Source organism: Manis pentadactyla, chromosome 7 (genome assembly GCF_030020395.1).
Source record: "Manis pentadactyla isolate mManPen7 chromosome 7, mManPen7.hap1, whole genome shotgun sequence".
In the NCBI taxonomy this organism is placed as follows: Eukaryota; Metazoa; Chordata; class Mammalia; order Pholidota; family Manidae; genus Manis; species Manis pentadactyla.
This window is the reverse complement of record NC_080025.1, coordinates 78,342,330-78,365,519: the sequence shown is the minus strand read 5'-3', so window position 1 is coordinate 78,365,519 and position 23,190 is coordinate 78,342,330. Positions and strand designations below refer to the sequence as shown.

Below are 23,190 nucleotides of genomic sequence, written 5' to 3'. Positions count from 1 at the left end.
GGTGGGGTGTGTGTGGAGAAATAGAAAACTTACGTACACAAGAATGACAACATACTGTTTTGTAAATCCTTAACATGACATTTTTATGTATCATCAAGTATATATGACTTGTTGTTATTGACTGTAAACAACAATCAACTGCTCCTTTTGTAATTCTTTATACTGATGCTTTTTAAAACAGTAGGCATTTAAATACTGTGCAAATGAGCACATTAGTAATGGTGGCTACAATAACATAATAAAGAATGTGAACACCACCACTGGTCTAATAATGAGGCCACTTATACAGAGAAAGGCAAATACCATATGACTTCACTTATAGGTGAAATCTAAAATACAAAATAAATGAACAAACAAAGAAATCCCAGAAACACACTCATAAATACAGAGAACAAACTGGTGGTTGCCAGAGGAGAGAGGGGCAGAGGGATGGGAAAAACAGGTGGAGGGAATCAAGACGTACAAACTTCCAGTAATAAAATAAATAAGTCACCAGGATGGATAGCACAATATGGGGAGTATAGTCAATAATATTGTAATAACTTTGTATGGTGACACACGGTTAGTACACTTACCATGGTGAGCATTTTGTTATGTATGTAAATGGCAAATTACTTCATTGTACACCTGAAGCTAATATATTATGTCAACTGTATTTCAATAAATGTTTAAATAAATAAATAAATTTTAAGTGAAATCCCTTATTTTTATATATATATATATCTACAATTTTCACACATTTATAAAATGAAAGTTATGAATTGAGAGACCTTTAAAGTCCCTCTGATCCCCCAAATTTTATGGTTCTGTACATATTTTATACATCTTTCTACAGTTTTTCATAAGACTCCCCAGGATAACTATTTTTTTAATAAATTTCAAGCTTATTTCTGCTACATTCAAGAGCAGTTTCATACACGAACATCACTGCTGGAGGCTTTTTATTTACATAAGCTTATTCAACACTTATAACAGCCCTGCAATGTAGATAACATGAAAATTATGTAATTTTTAAAAATATCCCACAACTGGTAAGTAGAGGGGGCCGAAGTAAGATTACTGGTCACATGATCCCCAAAATAATTCTTATTTCATTACATCAAGCTGCCTTTCTTAATATATTCACTGAGGCATTTATTAAGCATCTCTTAAAACAACAACAGGATTACTATACTAGGTAAACAATTTAAAAGGACTGAGGAAATACACACTAGGACTGATAAAGCAAAGTTCTCATATCACTGTAAATACTGAAACTACCCAGGAGAACAAATCAGTAAATAGGTTAATAGAAAACAAACTAATTTTCAAATTAGTGATAGAAAAACAAAATGTCTGAGTTTATAACAAGGGGAACTGCCTAAGTGCTACATGCAAAATTTTATAACTTAAAAAAAAAATCAATTTGCATTTTGGTTTGCTTTTGTGGCTTAAGAAGGATGATTCATAATAATTTACTACTGCTTGAATACTAACAATAAGAATTATTTCCTAACACTTTAGAATGACCTTTAAATTTTTCATGAAACTTAAAGAAAAATGATGGAGATTTTGAACACAAGTTTTAACTCACTTGGAAGAAAGGTTCTAAATTAATAATGGAAAATATTTACTACTACCATTTTGTAATTCATTAAAGGGGCAAAGAGTTAATTTCCTGAACAACTTTGAAAGGAAAAAGACTGTTGAAAAATTACTTGTAAGCACACAACATTAATATTCCACTTTCTTTAAGTGTGACACACATTGTGTCAGCTAAACAATGACACAAAAGATTCACCTTGGACCTCCTTTCTTCAAGTAAGGCTACTGACTAAGACGTGGTCCCTAACCTCAAGGAAAGAGGTGATACTGAAGATGTGGCATTCTTATTTAAATAAACCAATTTACTTCTCCTTGGGCAACACCTGTGTGTATCAATATTATCAATATTTGTTTTTAAGATTACAAAAAAATAATGCTACTATGGGTCTCACCAGATTCACAAATGATTTTTCAGCATACTTTATTATTTCTTGATAAGATGGTTAAGTGGTAAATATACACTTAAATCTTGAAGAAAGTCAAAGCCAGTTATTCTATGTTCCTAAAAAAATAAGATGATGTGTCTTTGAGTTTACCACTCAGTTTGGGGGTTACTTTTACTTCTCCTGCCAACCTTCTGCTTCAGCCCCAACCTGACGCAGTAGAGAAACGTAGTATGAGGATTAATCAAAATCTTTAAAGAATCTTGTAGCTTAAGATCATAAGACCTAAGACATAAAACAATGATCATCTGATGCTCTAATGTGCCTCCAAATTACTCAAGGTGGGTGTGTAAGTAAAGACTGCCAGACCCCTATCCTACAGATTTTAATTCCACAGGCTTAGGAGCTACTCAAGAACCTGGATTTTCAAAAACATTTTAAGGAACACCGATCTCCAGAATTACCATCGTCTCAGAATTAAGAGTTTCTATTTTCCCTTCTATCTCTGTCATTTTCAAAAGTGTCAAAACTGTTACCATTTGTTTTGCTATCTCTGAAGTAAAACTACATGCTGATCTCCACAGTAAATATTCTTAAATGATAAACAACCATGTTTCTGCCGACCTCCTACTAGATAAATAGATGAATGGATAGATACAAGGGTAGACAGGTATATACAGGTATACATAATAGATCCATCCACCCATTTACCAGATATATATTAAAGAAAGAAGATATCCTGCCTACAAATCAGAAAGTAATTCAAATGTTTTAACATTTTCCACATCTGAGACACTCTCTGAAATTCTGTCCTAAAACAATCAAAAGAAAGCTACCATTAAAAGAAATTCAAAGAAAAGCTTCCTAGAAGATTCTAGTGATTCGCAATAGTAGCTTACCTGCCATCTCGCTGAGCCGCACCACCTTCTGTTACTGTCTTGACAAAGATTCCCAGCTTTTCAAGTCCAGCATCTGCTCCAACACCCATTCCAATAATACTTATACCAAGTCCATCCTCATCTATGAAAAAGGAAAAAATACACAACAACCTAAGTTCTACATTAGTCCACAATTTGATGCTTATAATTTGTTCTGTATGGGTTCCATGATTTGCTTGCCTTGGCAGAATTATTTTTTTCTATGCTGGGGAGCAAGGGTGTCAAATAAGACCCCCTCAAAAGGCTTGTGAGTTTATTCTCATTTACTCCTGCAGTTGGCTATTCGGTGTGATTCCCAAGAAAAGGTAATAATTTAGCTATTGAGTAATCATTCTCCCTTAAAATGTAGCTTTTCAAAATAATATAACATTTTAAGTGCAAAAACATACATACACAAACACATATGTATTGTTTTAAATAAACATGATTATAACACATCTGGAATTTCCTTATTATGTGGTCTTCTCTTTACTTGTTTTATATTCCCATTTATGTTAATAAAATGGCAGCACCTTTCAGTACTTTCCTCTGTCCTATAAAAGCATATAAATATATCAACAGCTACAATAAATACATATATAAGCATATATATATATATATATACACACACACACACACACACACATATGGCTTATTTTCCTTCTTATTTGCTTTACACAAATAAGATCATATTATACCTACTTCCCTCTGCAGCTTACTTTCTAATTCAGTGATACCTCCTGGATATGAATGTGCATAGCCTTAAATGACTTCTAATGACTGCACAGTATTTCACAGGAAGATGGCATCATAACTTACAAAATCATTTCTCTGACATTCACTTTTGTTTCCATTTCATTTGCCCTGTGAACAACACTAACAAACATGCTGTTTTTTAATTCTGTTATGAATCATGTGTTCATCCATATTTCCACTTGTCCTGTACATGAACATACATATTTTACTATCAATGAAATAAAATACACACTATTTTGCACTCCACATTCAAAGTTATTTTCTGATAGCCTCAAAGTGTTGGTAATAATGGTGTACGAGCTATAAGAAACAGATATTAGCTAATCAACAGTGGTGGATTATTTAAGGAAAACTAGCCCTGTGCTCAACAGAATGCTTGATGCTTTTAGAAGACTTTTTAGCCATAACCTTTAATTTACTAAGTTTTCTTAATTAGTAATCTTTTGAATAGGGTTCATCTCATTGAATATTATTATTATTTGTCATCAACTTCTGCTTTAAGTATTTCTAAGTACAATTAATAATTCTACATATATTTTTTTTTACATATGTTTAAAGATATGTCATTGGCAAAAGTATTGTTTGCTCATTCAACAAGAATGAAGAAAGTATAAAGAAAGGTGTCCTCCCTGGAGGACTTACCTGATGTTATCCCCAGCTGAGGGCATTTCCACATTGATACTAGGCTTAAGTACCCCTGCAGGGTAAGAACTGCAATGTTGAATAATATCTGATTGATCACTGGAGACTTTCTTTCATTCCTGACATTTAGAATGTTTGCTCATGTGTGATTGATTTCCCATATTTATCTCATTCTAATTGTTTCTCATTAATACTAATGTTCATCAAGAGGCTTCTCTTGCTAAAAACTTTCCTAAATTCATTACAGTTTTAGGCTTTCTTCCATAATGAGTTTTCTTGTATCAAGCATGAAAGATATGTGCTGAAAGCTCTTCCTCATTGGTTACATGTGTCTATGGGTATGAAGTTCCTTCTCTACCACTTGTGTGTAAGGGTAGCTGTATGTTTGAATTCTTGCCAATATTCATCATATTCATAGGGATTTTCTAGAATCTGAACTTGTTTGTGTTGATGAACAAATGAATGATGACCTAAAACCTTCTCACATTGTTTACATTCACAGGAGGTTTTTTTCCTCCAGCATGTTGGTGTACACTAAGTATTAGCTGAATTCTTGTTCACATTCATTGTATTTATAGGAGTTTCTCTTCATTATGAGTTATCACTTATCAAGCCAATGTTGGGCAGTAAGTTAAACTTTCCCATGCCCAGTACACTCAAAGGGCTTCTCTCAAATGTGGACTCTGTACTACCGTATCATTAGATCATACCATTAGATAGTTTTTGCATGCAAATATCCGGCAAGAAAATTACATCTTAGTTTTTAAATCTGTTTTCCTTCCTGGACTCAGGCTTTATTAAAATTATCTTTTTTCCTTCCATAGCTCTAAGTGGAAAATTACTCAGATTTGCAGAGCTGAAAACCCAATTGTGGGAAAAGCTATATTAGCTTAAGTCATCCTCATTTCCAGTACAAAATACCTAAAAGATAGGTTGATACCTGAAAGACAATTAAAGGAAGAGTACAATCAACCCACATAGACCAGATGACCGAACTCATCTCCATACAGCTTTCCCTGAGAGGTATCAAGCATGAGTGAAGTCCAAAGTCACATACTTGAAGGCCACTGATTCTTGTGGTTGCACTGTCAATTACCCAGCAGCCACTCTGTTTTCCTCTCTCTATATACTCTCCTAGGGGCAGGCAGAGCACTAAGTAGGCAAAACAGCCAGGAAAAGATAGAAAAGACTGTAAGGCTGTGTTACTATGGAAGATGTTAATAAGCTCAGAGATTATTTTCTCTCTCAGGAAAGAAACTCATGTTGGTTTAGCATTCCCATGATTGCTGGTCAGATCTGAGCTGATGTTCATATGAGCGTGGGTCATTAGATTTCCTCTTCAGTACACTGCTAATTTTTCTGAGTTTTAATTGTCTCTTTTTTCCTGGTAATTTGCAAAGATTCTTAGCATATTATAGATATTAATTTCATGTCATCTATAATGAAGATTTCCCCTCCTCATATTCATCACTTATCTAATGGCTTGGCTGGACAATGTTGCCTTTAAAAGCTTAAAATTTTGAATGATTGTATTGGCCCATCTTTTCTTTTATAACTTTTTCCATTTTGGTTAAGCCCCTCCTCCTATAAGCCTAGATAATATACGTATACTTATGAATTTTTATCAAATTTGTTTTTAATATTTAATTACTTAATCGGTGTAGTTATTTTTATATATGATATAAGGAAAATGAAGGTGTCCAACTTTTATATTCTTCCAAATCAATGCTCAGTTATGCCAGAGTGATTTGTAAAACACTGTTACTTTTACATTAGAATGTCATACATATTAATCATATATTTATTTTTCATTCATTCTAACATCTTTCTCTGGATTTTCTGTGTTGTTCTACTGATCAATTGCTATGTGAACACAATTTGTTCTGATTATAAAGGCTTTATATTAAATTCAGATATTTGGGAAATTATATCTTTTCACATTATTTTCTCATACTTCCCTTAGGTCTGTATTTTTCCATATAAATATTACTTATTCAATCCCCTCTCCCAACCAAACTCTGATGGCAGTTCTATTTGAACTGCATTAAATTTATATATTAATATATAGGTATCAGAGATACAGAGGAGGAGAGACTCTCCTGTTCTGAGTCTTCCCATCCAAGAATATGGTATGTCTTTCTATTTGCTTAGAAATTCTTTCGTTCAAAAAGACATATTTTTTATGGATAAATTTTGTTTTTCTTGGTGATAATTTAATAAGTATTTTGTTGTTTTGGTAGTATTTTAAGTGAAATAGTGTTCCCAATTACATTTCTAGTTTCTTAATGTGAATATAGAGAAGAAAAATTAATATTCATATATGAATCTAGGACTTGATCTCTTTTACAAATACTCTTAACAATTCTATTATTTTAAAATTAGAATTAATTTGGCTTTTCATATGCATATTTGGTTTTTTCATATACTATATAGGGTACATGTGTATATATATATATATAAATATATGTATATGTAAAGGTTACTTTTCATCTTTTATTTTCTATTGTTTATACTGATTATTACATTTAAAGAGCATCCAAATCCCACTCCTGGTTTTCATTGAAATAATTTTAGTGTTTCCTCAGTTTAAAAGTAAAATTATCTGTTGGAATTAAAATCTATAGTTTGTATCGTATTTAGGTTTCTATATTTTAACAAACTATCAGAAAGAAATTAAGAAAACAATCCCATTTACAATTGCATCAAAAGAACAAAATACCTAGGAGTAAACTTACCTGAGGAGATGAAAGATGTGTACACTGAAAGCTCTAACGTCAATGAAAGAAATTGAAGAAAACACAAATAAATGGAAAGATAGATAGCCCATGCTTAGGGACTCAAAGAATAAATATTATTAAATTGTCCATACTAACCAAAATAATCTACAAATCCAGTGCAATCTCTATCAAAATTCCAATGATATTTTTCATAAAAATAGAACAATCTTAAATTTGTACAGAACCACAAGAAACTCTGAATAGCCAAAACTATCTAGGGAAATAAGAACAAAGCTAGAAGCACCACACTTCCAGATTTCTAACTATATTACAAAGCTATAACAATGAAACAGAATGGTACAAAAATAAATGGTATGCTGTTTAATTTTTCTTGGCTTTGAAGTTTAAATAAATAGCATCATACTGAGTAGCTTTTTTGTGACTTGCTTTTCTCCCCCCCACCAATTTCATGTTTGTAAGGATCTTATATACTGTTATATGGAACTGTGGTTCCTTCATTTTTACTGCTGAGTAATATTTTATTGAATAGATACAACCACAAGTTATATACCTTTTTCTATCACTGATGGATATTTGGACCATTCTCATTTTTTGTGTTAAGTTGTTACAAATAGCAAATTTCTTTCTTTCACAAGGATACATAAATGCTCTCTAACAGATGTAAGATTCTTAATTCATCCTTTTTTTCTCAGTGGTGTGTGAAATGATGTGTATGTCTCTCCACTTCCAGTATTACAAATGAGAAGTCTGATGCTAATCTAATAATTTTGCCTTCGCAAATACTTGTGCTTCTTTGCTTTGGTTTGACCTGTTATCTTGTAAGATTTTCACTTCACGGTTAAAGATTAGGAATTTCCCAGGCCATGCCTCAGTACGGGATTTTTAAAAAATCCTCTCACTTGCAACCAACTGGTTAAGCCCTTTCAAATATGAGGCTCAGGTTTTTCTCGATGAGCTCAGGAAAATTTCTCCTATTATTTGTCTCATATGTCTCTTATCCTCTAGTGTCTTTTCCTCTTTTGTTTTCTACAAGTTAGATGTTGGGTCTCCTTCATTATTTATCTTGGATGTTTGCTCTGTGGTTTGAGAATTAGTTTGGGGTAATTCTTATACTTGACCTTCCAGGTCACCAATTCAAGTCTCAACAATAACCATCCTTTGTTTCCCCTTCAATTCCTCTACTGAAATTTAAAATTACAAAAATCAACATTTTTGTCGTTGCTAATTTGCTAAAAAATGTCTTTTTTGAGCAATATTTGATGTCCTTATTTGTTTGTTGTTATTATTTTTATTCAAGTTGTCATTTGTTGTGCTTTTTTTGCTGGAGCTGTTCATCAGGTCCTACTCAGTACCCAAACGCCCATCTTCCATGATGATGAACATGGCAGCCGCTGGTCCCACCGATCCCGTGGGACAGGCTGTGATTCCAGAAGTGACATCAGGGGGAGGCCCATCTGCTCTCCTTTAGCCTGTGCCCCTCAGAGATGCAGATGATTATGCTGCTTTCATTTCAAAATCCATAGTTTTCTCAAGGCCCCGCATCCCCACATCTACCACATTTAGAGGCTAACCATGACTACTCTCCACCAACAATCCAGAAACACCCACCTGCCGCAGGCTCTCACAGCAGCCCTCTCACCTGCACCAGTCCTTTTTCAGGAGCACTAACAAAACTTCAGGCCTCACTCATCCCTCGCACTCCGAGCCATCATCCCAGCCAATGGAAGTGAATGGGCTGCATTTGGAAGTGGGTCTGAGGAGAGTCATTCAATCCACTATCCATACAGAAGTCAAGTCGACTATTATTTTTTTTGGAGATTAACACATAACACCCTCCATGAGCACTAAAACTTTATCCAATCCTTAGAAAAAAAGGCTACACTTAGGAAAAATAAAGTCATTTCTGTATTATAAATAGAGCAATATAATGATATTATAAACATCATGAAGGTCATATACCTTTCTCTAGTTCCACTGGGAAAAGTTCCAGCTTTTCTACACGTTTTTCAAGTTCATACTCAGCTGAAGCAGCCACAGGATCAACTTCATCATTTCTCCTGTCATAGTCTTCATTAGAGTATGTGCTGAAAACCTATAGTAAGAGGGCAACAACAAGATGATAATCGAGAAAAGATGGTTTCTTAATTTTTAAAAAATTTGCTAGTATCCAAAACTAAGTTTAAAAATTTGTATGACAAATTTCTTCCAAACAACTGTTTTGTCTTCAAAAACAATTGAGATGTTAAGAAAAGGAAAACTGAATCAGAATAAAAATAACTAATTTGAAAAAAACATGAGTCATTCTACCACTGTTAATAAACTGGGAGACCACAGTAGCCCCAGAATACATTATTTGGATAGCAATATTTATTGCTTTTTATAGAATCAGAGTATATTCCATATTAGGTGCAATACTCTGCTGGTTCCTGATAAAACTAAGGTAAAGCACCTTCAGGCTACTTAAGCTAACACCCACCAAACCTGTTCTAGGCTACGACCTGCACAAGCCCTGGCGCTGCAGTATGTCAGTATTATAACTATATTCCAAGCACAGAATCATTGAAAGTGATTTCTATTCTATATTGCACTAGGCTGTGTTAAGCTCTCATTTGTCATCTCTCATTTTACTTGCATGTAGATTTAAATTAAATTCTCATTAGACCTTTCTCTGAAATGACTATCAAAATATTGCTCAAGAGCTGCAGAACAAATAGCATACTGCCAGCTCTTTCTTTCTGACCTAAATCATTCAAAAGACTGCTAAGTGCTGTCTTCAGGTGTGGCCATAAGAAACTTGATTCTCTTTATTTCTGCTGACATATTTGTTTCATTTGAAAAGTAACTGGAAATAGGTATAAATCCCTCGCTTAACACACTGAAGAATATTTAAAAGAAAGAAATGTATAATTTATCAAGTCTAATTAACATGTATAATAAAAACTGACATTTTTAATTAAATTCAACAATTACTTAGAATCTTGAATCTTAACTATGCCCCCCAAAACTCTGTAGTATTTCCAAAAATCTTTAAATGTAAGAGTGAAGTATCTTTTCAATACTCATAAAATGCTCTAATAAAAGTAGAGTCAGAACAGAAGGTCGAGAAGAAAGAAATCTAGCCTGTTGCCTACAAAGCTGGCCCTGCTAGGCTAGGTGTGTTTTACATTCAGATTATTGGAAAACTGGCAACCCTTATATGTTATATATAGTGACCCATAAACTAGGAATATATACTATATATAGAGAAGCAGATGTAGTGTAGTTCCTAATGGTATATACTTCTCAAAATCATTGTCACTTACAGGACTTACAGGACTTACAGGATTTTTACCAGAATGGATACTGCTTTTCCTCCTGACTTTCAACATGTTTTCATAGACTAATACCACTTCCTTGGTCTCTACCAAATTTATCACTATAATGAACATTACTGCATCAAAATGCACATTTCTAAACTATGGGGTTTATACCTTTTTATTAATCTTTTCATAAAATAAGCTTCCTATGCCACTTCCAAAGAATCTTCTAATATTCTTCTTAAAATTGTAGGTTTGTGACTTTCTCTTAGATAGCCCTTTTGATTTTTCACTCCTTACATGTTTTGTTAATTACTTATTCACATTTATTCATTCATCAAAAATGTACAGAGTACCAACTCTGTGTCAGACGTTATGCTAGACATTGAAGAAGGTACAGTCTCAAGTAAATCCCACCAGAGTAGTGGTACAGAAATCAAAATAAACAAGCAAAATATAATGTGGTAACTAATGTACCAGAGGAATATACAAATGATGATTTTTATTTGCCTGAGAAAGAATTTTATATACAGAAAATATTCAAGTTAAGTCTTAAAGAATAAGGATTCAGATACTGGAGTGTAGGAGAGGTAGAACATAATTTCAAATACAGAAGCCTAGACAAAAAAATATATATTATCTATATCTTCTTGAAAACATTGATATTGGAGTGGTCTACAATACAACATGCCTAGGAAAGAAACTTTAACAACACACACCACAAAACATGGATCTGGAACTTCCATGTCCTGGAAACTATTGGCAGATGTGACTAGAAATTACTCCAGTAATGTTTGCCATTTGTCTACTTCTGCTAATATGTCCAAGTACATGACTGCAGAACAAGGATTTAAATGATATTCATTCTGCATCATAGCTCAATTTTGCTACTGCATAGTGAGTAAATAAATACGTGTGTGTGTATATCTACACACATATGTATATATGTATATATGTGTGTGCATGTATATGTAATAGAAAAATGTTTCAAATAAAATTAACACCTTCCTAACTTTTTTCAGGATCCCAAGACACTCTGCTATCAAATGTTCTTCCCCAATCAGTATGGTTTATAAAGTTCATTTGAGGGTATCAGAAATTAAAACAGACAAAAGACTGTATGTATTTGAAAATAATACTCCGAATAATTTTTTGAGGCATCTACCAATCAGATGATTATATCACCATTTCATTCTGTAGAAAAGAATAATGTTAAGATACTTCCCATCTTCAGTTTTGCTCATAGTCTGGTAAATTACATGGGCACATAGAAAAAAGCTATAGATAATTGAAAAAGAAAAGCCAGAATTCATTTGCACATTAAGCTATTGTTTACTTGGAGAATCCAAGAGGCTTAACAGAAAAGCTATTAGAACTAATGCAGTAAAGTAACAGAATAAAAAATATATACACAAAAAAACCACAATGTCTTTAGAAAGTTTAATAGATCACAAACATAAAATACGCAGTAATTACTGATTATTAATGTTCAAGGATATCCGTCTCTATAAAACTCAACTGAAAAACATAAATAACCTTGTATAAGTGTAATGCCATACCATACCATGTTTCTGTACTACAATCTTCACTATTTTCAAGACATGTATGCTCCTAAATTATGGTAAATGTCAGTTTGCCCCAATTTATGAATTATGAGCTATCAAATTAAAATTCCACTCACAGTTTTCATGGAAACTAACAAGTCATTTGAAAAAGAATAATAAGGATGGAAATAGACTTTATTATATATCAAAACATATGCTAAAACTTCACTTATTAAGGCGATGTAGTTTTGGCCCCATGGTAGACCTAGTTTTTCACTGTCTTTTGTTCTACTCCTTTATGTTTCTATTCAAATTAATTAGGGTGATCTATTCCATAAATAGAAGGGAAAGAATGAGATCTCCATCTTCATATCATTAACAAAAGTCAAATTCAGATTAGTTAAGGACAAAAAAATATAAATTATGAAAAGTGCTAAAAGAAAACATGGGACAACATTTAATAGGCTAGAGAGAACCTTCTTAAAAAGCAAAATCCTAGAAATTCTAGAGGAAATGAATAAACTATTTGATTAAAAATCAAAGCTACAAACTCCTAGACAACTAAATATACCACAAAAAAGTTGTAAGAAAAGTCAAGTATTAGGAGAAAACATTGCCAAATATCAAGATGAAATAGGAATATGGATAATATATAAAGGGCTTTATCCACTCAGGCAACTGCATAAATAAGTAGGGAAAAGGAAAGGAAATTCAGAATTCAATGAAGAAATATTAATGTTCAATAAATGATGTAAAAGATGCTCAACTTCATTAAATCTTAAAATTAAGCAAGTGTAAATTACAACAAGGCAATACCATGTTCATCCATAAGAATGGTTTAAAAAAAAAGTCTGCAAAGCAATATCCACTGTTTGTGAGGATATGAGAAAAGAAATACTCTTGGAAAAGCAAGAACAAAAAAGCGTCATTTGAGAATGGCTGTCAAGATTTTAAATGTAAATGCCTTTGACTTAACAATGCTACATCTATGTATTTACAGAGATACTTCCAAAACTGCACAAAGATGTATGCCAGGGAGGTTCATTATAGCCTTATTTGTAATACCCAAAAATGGGAAATTACCTACATGTCCAGTGAAAGAAAAAATGCCTTACTAAATTATAATATATACAAACATGTAATTTTATGCAATGATTAAAAAGCTCTATCTCTGCTGACATCAAAGGCTCTGAAATACATACATTATTAAACCAAAAAAGCACACAGCAGATATATCTACATCTATATTCCCTATTGGTATTATCCTAATTTTAATCTAATTTAAAGATCTATTTTTCTACCTACCTACCTACCTACTTACCTACCTATTTATCTTCCCAGTTGGTATGATCCCAATTTTAATCTAATTTAAAGACCTCCTAAATTCTTTAGCTTGCCAAATTGTAAAACCTCTTTAAGCCTCAGTTTCCTTATTTACAAAATGGCTATTATAATAATAATACCTACCCCATAAAGTTCTTGTGAAAATGAAATTAGGTAATCATGCTTGGTTCACTGTGGTTGGGGAGGGAAAGCTTCCCTGGGTTAATATAACAGACAACAGTATTTCCCCAGTATTCATCTCATACTCTTGTTTATAAATAAGTTTTGAATATTTCATCTACAATGATGTTTAATTCCCTTGACAAACATCTACATAACTAATTTGATAGTATAAGGCAGACTGGCCTGCCACACTCCTGACCTGTGTCCAGAGCAATGCATTTTCATTACACAGTGGCTCATCACCTGCCCTGCTTTGTTTTGCCTCGACCAGGAAGCACCTCAGGGTTGAAAGGAAAGCTGACCTAGGTAAATATTCCCCCTTTCATCACTATGGTCTTGATTCTTTAAAACTTCTTACAATAGTTCTATCATTTTTATTTATATTACAATAATTGTTTTGCAAAAATATGGATAGTTAATTAATCAAATAATAATTACAACCCAATCGATATTAATGCGACACATGCACATACACACAAAAAAACTCTTTGAAGGTCAAAAGCTTCTGGGGCCCTAATATTTAACACCACAATATACATATAGTTCAGTCACCTTCATATTGTTCCTGTGCTATTTCACTGAGAAAAGCAAACAAAAGGATGTTTAAAGTTAAGACTTCTTGTTTCAGAGCCAGCAAGTCATATTCTGTTCCTTGATCAAAGAAAACAAGACCTCATCGCTTGCTTCACAGCAGAGGCAGGCGTTTAGGGGTAACAAGTTTACAAATACAGTTAGCGGTGACATTTCTGACCCAGCAACCCCCTATGAAAAACAAAGTTAAAATTAACTTATTGTAAGAGTTCAGTTAGAATCATTCTTTTTTCACATTTGTTAGTTTGAGCTACAACACTTTTTCATAACAACAGCAACACTTCCAAACTTCTCAACAATAAGGGAAAAAAAACACATTTCCTTTACTTCCTTATGACACATTTTCTTTAATCAATGCAGGACAAAATAAATTCAGAATTTTCTGTAAATATTGACTGTAAGGAACCTTCCTCAATGCTTCCATAAGGTCTCAGTTCTACCTGTCATCTGGATTCCGCTTCATCTTCCTGACACATCAAAGACGTAAAATGTTCCAGATTCTAGCATGCTGTGTTTCAGATGATGGCTTGGCCCAGTGTGCGCCTGGAGATGAGCCAAAGATTCACATGCTTCCACAAACAGGCCCCACGTCTTTGGCAGAACTCTAACTCACCTTCACATGGTTTTAGTGACTCTGCTAAGGAGACTCTGAAACTAAGAGAAAGCATGGAAAAGACAGTGCATATCTTAAAAGTTTTAAAAACAAATTTGGCAATAAGCCATCCTCAAAAAAGAGGATCCTGACAGCCTTAGAACAGTGCATAACTTCAGCTTTCCTTTTCTTCCCCCAGAACCCAGGCCAATTCACTGATTTATGATAGTAAGAATTATAGTTTCTTGACTGCCTAGCATGTGCCAAGGAGTACGTTAGGTTCTTGTAGACTAATATAAGCCAAGTTGGAATTCACAATTATCAGGCATTTGGAGATACATACTGGTAGTTTCCTAAGATTATAAACAGGTGAGGGCTTTCTGCCATACATAAAAACATTGATGAGCAGGAAGGTGAAAACAGACCTAAAGCTCTGCCTTGTAAACTGAGTAAAGCCCCAGATTTCTGTCCTTAAATTACTCTGGCAAGTAACCTGCATGAAGGTGCACTTGAAGCAGTCGTGACAACATTCTATAGTAGGATGTGTCTAACCTTCTAATCGATCACTCAACAGAATCCTATATATCAGAAAACAGGACCAAATGACAACTAATTAGGTGTTACTACAGAAGATGTTCGTTGCCCTTGCCTGGCTCAAAATCCATTGACAAAATATTTCTAAGGTCAATCCACTTACCTTCAGCATCATTCATTTTACCAATTATCCACTACTTCCTCAACAGTAATAAACCTTCTTGTGCAGATTTAAAGTATTCATCTCTGGACTGTAGACTTCTAATTAGTGTCTTTTCAAATACTAACTAATTCAAGAGTAAGGGTTAGTGATTGGTGTACCTGGAATGAGAAGGCTCTTAAGACAAAGTTACACCCATAAATATTGTGAGATATATAGTATATATATATGTATATCTGCTGAAGTAGTTGGAAGTAAATTACAGACAATAAAAAACTTTATACAAATTATCTTTAATTCTTGCACCAACTGATCCCCTAAGTAAGGGAGAAAAAAATAAAGAGAGCGCTCACTTTTCATAATTTATAGGAGAAATCTGAAGCTCAGAGAACAACATATATAGTATATTTAAAGGTGATTAATGAAGACAGTCTATAAGGACAAGAGGTATAGTTCACTAATTATAAGCCTAGTGTTTTCATGGATAACTAAAGAACAGGAAGTTCTTTATGCATACTTAAACATGGATAACTAAAAAACAAACACTCTACATAATGGGAGACAGAGAACAGGCTAGTTCAAAATGCAATACAAAGAAGTTATTTGTCAGGCTTCTCCAGAGAAACAACCAACAGGGTGTGTGTATTTATATATATATATATATATATATATATATATATATGTATAAAATATACATATATTTGTACTTGTATTAAACTAGACTTATTTTAAGGAATTAGTTCATGTGAATATAGAGGCTGACAATTCTAAAATCTGAAGGGAAGGCCAGCAGCCTGGAGACTCACGGAAAAGTTAATGTAGCAGTTTAAGTCCAAAGGAAGTCTGCTGGCAAAATTCCCTCTTTTTCAGGAGAGGACAGTCTTTTACTATTAAGGCCTTCAATTTGGATGAGGCCAACTCTCATTAGAAAGGTCAGTCTGCTTTATTCAAAGGCTACCAACTGAAATGCTAATCTCATTTAAAATCCTCGCAGAGACATCTAAAATAACTGTTTGACTAAACATATGGACACCATGGTCCAGCCAAGTTGACACATAAAATTAACCATCACAAAGCCCTTAAAATAGAATATACTCTGGCTCCAAAACTAGTCTCTTGACATCTGAAGAAGATAATCATATCCTGATAGTGATTTTTCCCAGGCATATTCATGGAAGGTATGTAAAATACATGATAAAATCAAATATAAATTTTTTGTATTGTCAATGGCACCAACCACTTTATAGTTGTAGATAATTACAACCAAAACACAGGAGATGTAAACTCTTCAAATTTAGAATAGCTGTGGTTCATTCTATGGAAATATGTTATATATATGAAGGTTTTATTTATTTAATAGATTATTTATTCTTTTTTTTTAACTGAAGCATCATTAATATATAATCTTATATTGATTTCCTATATACAACACAGTGGTTCAACAGCTATCTATATTATTAAATCCTCACCCCCCACTACTGTAGTTACTGTCAACATAGAAAGATGCTACAGAATCATTGACTATATTCTCCATGCTTCACTTCCATTCTTATGACCAACTTATATTATGATTGAGAATTTTTGTGCCCCTTTACTCACCTCACCCTCCTTTCCCACCCCCCAGCTCCTTTCCCACGGTAACCACCAGTCACTTATCAGTGTCTATGAGTCTACTCCTGTTTTGTTCATTCTGTTTTGCTTTGTTTTTATATTCCATAATAAGTGAAATCATGTATTTGTAATAAGCCAAGTGGAGAAAGACAAATACTGTATGAAGACTTAATGAAAAAATTTTTCAAAATAAGCAGTTTTATTAGGGTCACATGTACAGAAAAAAATCAATGAAATAAAAAAATTAGAAGGTGCTATGTTTCCTCATGTTGACAAGATAGCATTCAATTATAGTTAGTATTTATATGCAAATATGTCATTAAAGTATTTGAAAACTTTCAAAAGTAAGTTTAATATCAAAAACAGTCCACACCATCAAAGAAATCAAGAGGAAATTCCATCATAAACTTAGCTCATTATAAATTTGGATAAATTCTAAGACAGTAAAGCCCAAATTAGTGAGTTTTTCCAGTAGACAGTTTAACAGAAAACTGGATGATTCCACTGATGTTCATGTTTTTCACAGAATTTTTCAAATTATTATAAACAAACACATCCATGAGAAATTAGCAATGTTCTCTTTCAGCTTAGCCAGACTTGAAGTTTAAATTGGAGACATATGCTTTACAAAGTGACAACTGGTGGCCAGCATGAAATAAATTGGTGGCCTTATTCCAGTTCCTACTGGACAGGTGTCTTCATCACAGAAAAACTGAACTAATTAGCACCAATTGGCACCTTGTATTGGGAGGATGGGATAATCTACTAAAAGAAATAACTGGCTTCTCATTCACAGAAGTTCATACTCCTGTACAGATGCAACAGGATCCATTACTAATTCAGAGTCTGTTCTAGCATTTGTCTTAGCATTTGGTATTTGCTTCTTCTTTCACTACTGGTGCCAGCACTGTGTTTCTAAAGGCCCAGGATAAGGAGATTGTTCTGAATTGTCTAAATAAGAAAAGAGCTGGAGGGGCATTCTACAGCATGTGTGCGTGGTGAGGTTAAGGAGGAAAAAGAGGAGGCTGGCCATACCAAAGAGGGTTTGAGAGTTTCTCTTGAGGCTGGGGAAGGAAAGTGAGGCAAAGAAGTTCCTCAGGTATAGATATTTACATTCCTCCATGCGAAGCCCCCAGGCATGACAGCACATCTGATGGGAAGGCTGAGAGGTATCATGAGAATTAGATGCTAAACACTGAGGAAAGAGCACCCTGGGCCCAAAATTTTGCCTGGTAACAGAATAAAACAGCTTTGAAGGGAACTTGACCATTTGTTTAGATCTTCAGAAGTAACAGTGTGGGTTAAAGGCAGAAAGGCTCCTAGCATAAGGAATTCTATTAAACTTGCAGAAATTGTGCATTCACCCAGAGTGGTGGAAGAAATTTCAAAAACATGGATGAGAGACTGAATCACCAGACAAGTAAGTGCTTGAAGATCTCCAGAAGGTTAACTTTAGTAAAGCAGAGGAAAGGAATGTGATGTAAAGTACCCTAGTGGTGGGTGAACTAAAATAGACCCCAACTCCTTAGATAAAATGGGTTGAAGTCCAGACTTCTCACACCAACTCTTTGTGGTCTTCTGGTGTGGCAGCTTTACTAGGCTACAGTCTCCAGGTATCTATTCAAACACTAGTCGAGATGTCACTGTGAGGTATTTGGTAGATATGATTCAAGCCCCAAATCAGTTGTCTTTTAAGTAAAGGAGATCACCCTAGATAATCTGGGGGAAGGGTCTGTTTCAATCCATTGAAAGACCTTAAGGACAGAGCTAAGACTTCCTGGAGGAAGAAGTTCTGCCTCTGGACAGCAGCTTTAGCCTATTGCAAAGCCCACCCTCCTTCCACTCTGAAGCGTGCCTCTGCAGGTTGCAGACTTGCATACCAACTTCCAACAGCTGTGTAAGCCAAGTCCTGGCAATAAATCTCTTAACATGTATCTTCTACTGGTTGAACTCTGATTGATACACCAACCCTTCAAGTCTTCATCACAGGACAAAATACGGTAATTGGAGACATATATGGAGTTGTGAAATCAATTTGATGGGTCATGAACAACAGTGAGAAAAATTAACTGGAAAAGAATAGACCCAAAAGCATGGGTGTTCATTACGAGAAGTAAGAGATGCAATATCCTTTAACAGTTTCAGTTTCAAGTACACACACACATGTGCATGTACCATGTCTCGATATAAAATGGTTATGATTTAGAAACCAAAGAAACAGTACACTTAAGAAATAACTTTTTCAACATCCTAATCCATGAGAGAATTCCCATTTAGTTTATATCCTAATCTAAGTACAAAATAGGCAATGCAAATGTCTCAAGCTATTGAGCCCATGAAGGATGACAGCACACAAAAATAATTACCCTTCACACTTTCTATCATTCTTGAGCCACTGATTGTCACTTCCAATTCTTACTGAGCACCGGCTTAGGTGTTGACACCAAGGTCAGTACTGGTATAACCATGTTCATCTCAGAACTGTGACAGTAACCTCAGCGATGAGGACAATGCTATGGAAAGGCACAGTGGAGACCTCTAAGCCTGCTGGCAAGAGGAGGGGAACAAGGAAGGATTTCTAGAGATCCTAAAAGCACAGACTTCAGCCAGCTCAGGTTAGTATCAACAAATAATAAGTGGGGAAAGGAAGGTATGTGGAAGGCATTCTGGGAGAAAGAGCAGTATGTGCAAGACAGGAATAACAGAGAACAGAATTATGGAACTGGACATAATTTGATATAGCCAAAGTTGGACCAGTGTATGGTAAGAGATGGGACAAAAGTTTGTAGGGAGAGCTTTGTGACACAAGACCATTGTGTGGGAATAAAATTCACATGTTCCAGCCCTCAAAGAGAATGGGAGTTTATGAAAAGGATTAGAAGAGACCAGAATCAGAAGAGAGAGATGAACTAGAAGCTCTAAGAATCCACTATCTTCCCTCCTTCTGGGGGAATTAGCAGGAGCCTAGGCCCTCAAGGTACTACAAGATTTTCCCCAAAGTGCCCCTAGAGATGTGGCCAGTCACTTGCACAACAGCAGCAGAAAGGCAGGATGTGGGCACACTGCCCTTGAACAGGGGCTGGGAAGGAAAAATAGCAGAGACACAATCAGCCTCAGAAGGAAGGTGAGTAAACTCAGGTACTGAGAACTCAAGTTCCTCTGCTGAGGTCACCTAACACAACACAGGCATGTAAGTGACAACAGCAATAAAGACCCCTCTTTGATGAATATATTTGTAACATTTCTGGAGTGAAATTATGTAGAAATCATGCAAGCTAAAGGCCTATCTAAAATTCTGCACTTAAGTAGCATGCTGGTCTCTGGAAGAGAAAATTCATATTAAAGCTTTATCACCAGTTATGGGGGTGGGGAGTCAAATAATGAAAACAAAGGTCAAATAATGAAAATAAAAAATAATTTTCTAAAATATCAAAGAGGTTCACTGCTGACAGAGCTGAAAAACTCGTTTTAGCAAGCATTTCTAGCACCCACTGAGACCTAATAGCCAACTGAAATTTTTAATTTTTGTAAAGATCAGGGGTAAAATACGCTTAATTTTTAAACTTTGCAAGCTGAGGCCAGACATAATCTCCTGCTGAAGACCCTGATCCCATGGTTCAAGTCTAAGATTGTAAACCTAACACTAGATGCAAAAGGAAGTTTGCTACATTCTAGGCAGCTGTCATCCAATGTTAAATTAGTCACATTACCCCACAAAGCAGGAAAGACCCGACTTTGTTTTAAATAAATTGTCCCTTCCACTCAGGCTTCTCTAAGAACTATAGTCAAATGTAATTCAGCAATTCTGGATCATCACTGAAAATGTCAACATATGCTAAATCTACAAGTAGGGTGTCCCTTATTAATAGGCAAAAACTAAATGGCAGGAATGCTTTACAGGAAACAAAATAACAGGCAATCTTTGTCAAAACATGAATGACAGGGCTGTCACATTATTCTTGGTGTGTCTGAAGTGAAAGTTGCCATCACTTCCATTATCCTAGGATTAATGGTCAAATTGGGGATCACCAACCCTTAAATCACAGTAACTTTGACCTCGTATATGTGGTAACAGAAATAATGGTTTTGTAAATACTGTGCTAACCACTATGCTTCTTAAATAAATTTTCTCCACAACCTCAGAAACTGTCCAAACAAAAGATGATGTCAGCAAAGCTAAATAGTTAATTTGTTAGAAATCAGTGAATGTTCTGTAAACAGAGTAGAGGATGAAACAATCACTGCCACATGGGTCCTGACTCCATGCAGAGTCCACACTTCTGGACCCATTTGATGCCTTCACAGCACCTCAAAGTCAAAGTGCCCCAAAGCAAAACTGTAGCATTTCCCATCCTCTGCCTCCTGTAAGATCTCCTCCATTTGATGACAACTGGATTCTTTTGGTCATGTGGGCTTGAAAAGGCAGTCAGTCATGCAACAAATCTTTCTCCTCCTTCCCACCCTCTTAAAACATTAGTCAAATCTCCTGATGATTCTATCTTTAAATGGATTATCATTCTCATTCCTTCCTGCTCCCCAGCTGATCAGATCCCTAAGAATGAAAACATCCTGCAATGTACTGATTGCATTCTACTCACCTACAGCTTATTACACACCACACCTAAGTACCATTTTAATCCTGTCACTGTGGTCAGGAGCAGAACTGGGAGATGGGAGTGTGGTAGGAACAAAAAGGGAGAGTGAATTTATGAGTGATTTCACATTTCTTCTGCACACCTTTTCTGTACTTTCCAAGTCCATATATAATCAAGTATTACTATCTGATGGGATTGGACTGGGGAGGACGCTTTAAAAAATGACCTAAGGGATTTTTGGGAAGATGGTGGTGTGAGTAGGGCAGCAGAAATCTCCTCCCAAAACCATATATATTTTTGAAAATACAACAAGTAAAACTACGCCTAACAGAGAGACCAGAGGATACAGTACAACAGCCAGGCTACATCTACATCTGCAAGAATGCAGCTTCTCACAAAGGGGGTAAGAAACAAGCCACGGCCTGGCAGGACCCGAGCGCCTCCCCCACCCCAGTTCTCCAGCAGGAGGAAAGGAGTCAGAGCAGGGAGGGAGAGGGAGCCCAGGACTGCTAAATACCCAGCCCTAGTCATTCACACTGGGAGTGCAGACACACAGTGCATGGTGTGCTGGATATTAGGGAAATGGAAAAGTAAAATCTGCAAGTGGTTTGCCCAAAGCAGACTCCCCTGGGACAAAAGAAAAGCGAGTGCTTTTTGAAAGTCTTAAAGGGACAGGTGCTTCACAGCTGGATGGAATCATCCCAGGACACTCAGCTTAGCAGCTGGGAATCCCAGGGAACTTCAGGCGCCCTAACCCCCTGGGAGGCAGAGCAGCTCTGAAGCCTTTCATGGTGATAAACAGCCTGCAGTTCATTTGCCCTCCTGCACAGCCCTGGCAGAGCAGCCTGGGAGCAGCCACGCCCACATCAGCTGCCCAGAGTCTCCTCCCGCCGCGTGGCCAACCAGGCCAGATCCAAATGCAGCCACCGGTGAGCAGCTGCCCGGCGCAGGCAGAGGACACCAGGGAAAGGTGCGAAGGGGCACGGTTCTCACAGGAGAGCACACCGGGTGCACCGTCCACTCCCCGCAGGGCTCTGGGCTAAGTTGAGGGAATTTGCCTCCCACAAACCACCTCTACAGGATATTTTAAAGGGACTGCTCTAAATGGGAGCACTACTAAGGCTAAATAGATGTCACCAGAGGAAAATAAATCACACCAAAGAAAGGAGACCAACCAAATACTAACTAAAGGCAAAAAATAAAATCAACTATGCATAAAAGCAGTCAAAGGAAACACAAAAGAGTACAGATTAAAACACCTAAAATACAAAGAATGAGGAGGAGGAATAAGAAGGGAGAGAAATAAAGAATCATCAGACTGTATTTATAATAGCTTAATAAGCAAGTTAAGTTAGATGATTAGATAGTAAAGAAGCTACCCTTGAACCTTTGGTAACCACGAATCTAAAGCCTGCAATGGCAATAAGTATATATCTTTAAATAATCACCCTAAATGTAAATGGACTGAATGCACCAATTAAAAGACACAGAGTAATAGAATGGATAAAAAAGCAAGACCCATCTCTATGCTGCTTACAAGAGACTCACCTCAAATCCAAAGACACACACAGACTAAAAGTCAAGGGATGGAAAAAGATATTTCATGCAAACAACAGAGAGAAAAAAGCAGGTGTTGCAGTACTAGTATCAGACAAAACAGACTTCAAAACAAAGAAAGTAACAAGAGATAAAGAACAATACATAATGATAAAGGGGTCAGTCCAACAAGAGAATATAACCA

At 35.4% G+C, this 23,190-nt stretch overlaps 1 protein-coding gene across 11 annotated transcripts in view; it reads right to left on the bottom strand.

Moving 5' to 3' along the window:
- PPP1R9A (protein phosphatase 1 regulatory subunit 9A) overlaps nt 1-23,190 on the bottom strand; it is a 337,367-nt gene that overhangs the window by 151,737 nt on the left and 162,440 nt on the right. For all 11 annotated transcript variants that reach the window (XM_057504534.1, XM_036894441.2, XM_036894440.2 and 8 more), the window contains 2 exons: nt 8,980-9,112; nt 2,867-2,987 (listed from right to left, as the gene is read on the bottom strand). In XM_057504534.1, the coding sequence (XP_057360517.1) occupies nt 2,867-2,955 (89 nt within the window). In that variant the 5' untranslated portion in view covers nt 2,956-2,987; nt 8,980-9,112. The remainder of the gene's footprint in view (nt 1-2,866; nt 2,988-8,979; nt 9,113-23,190) is intronic.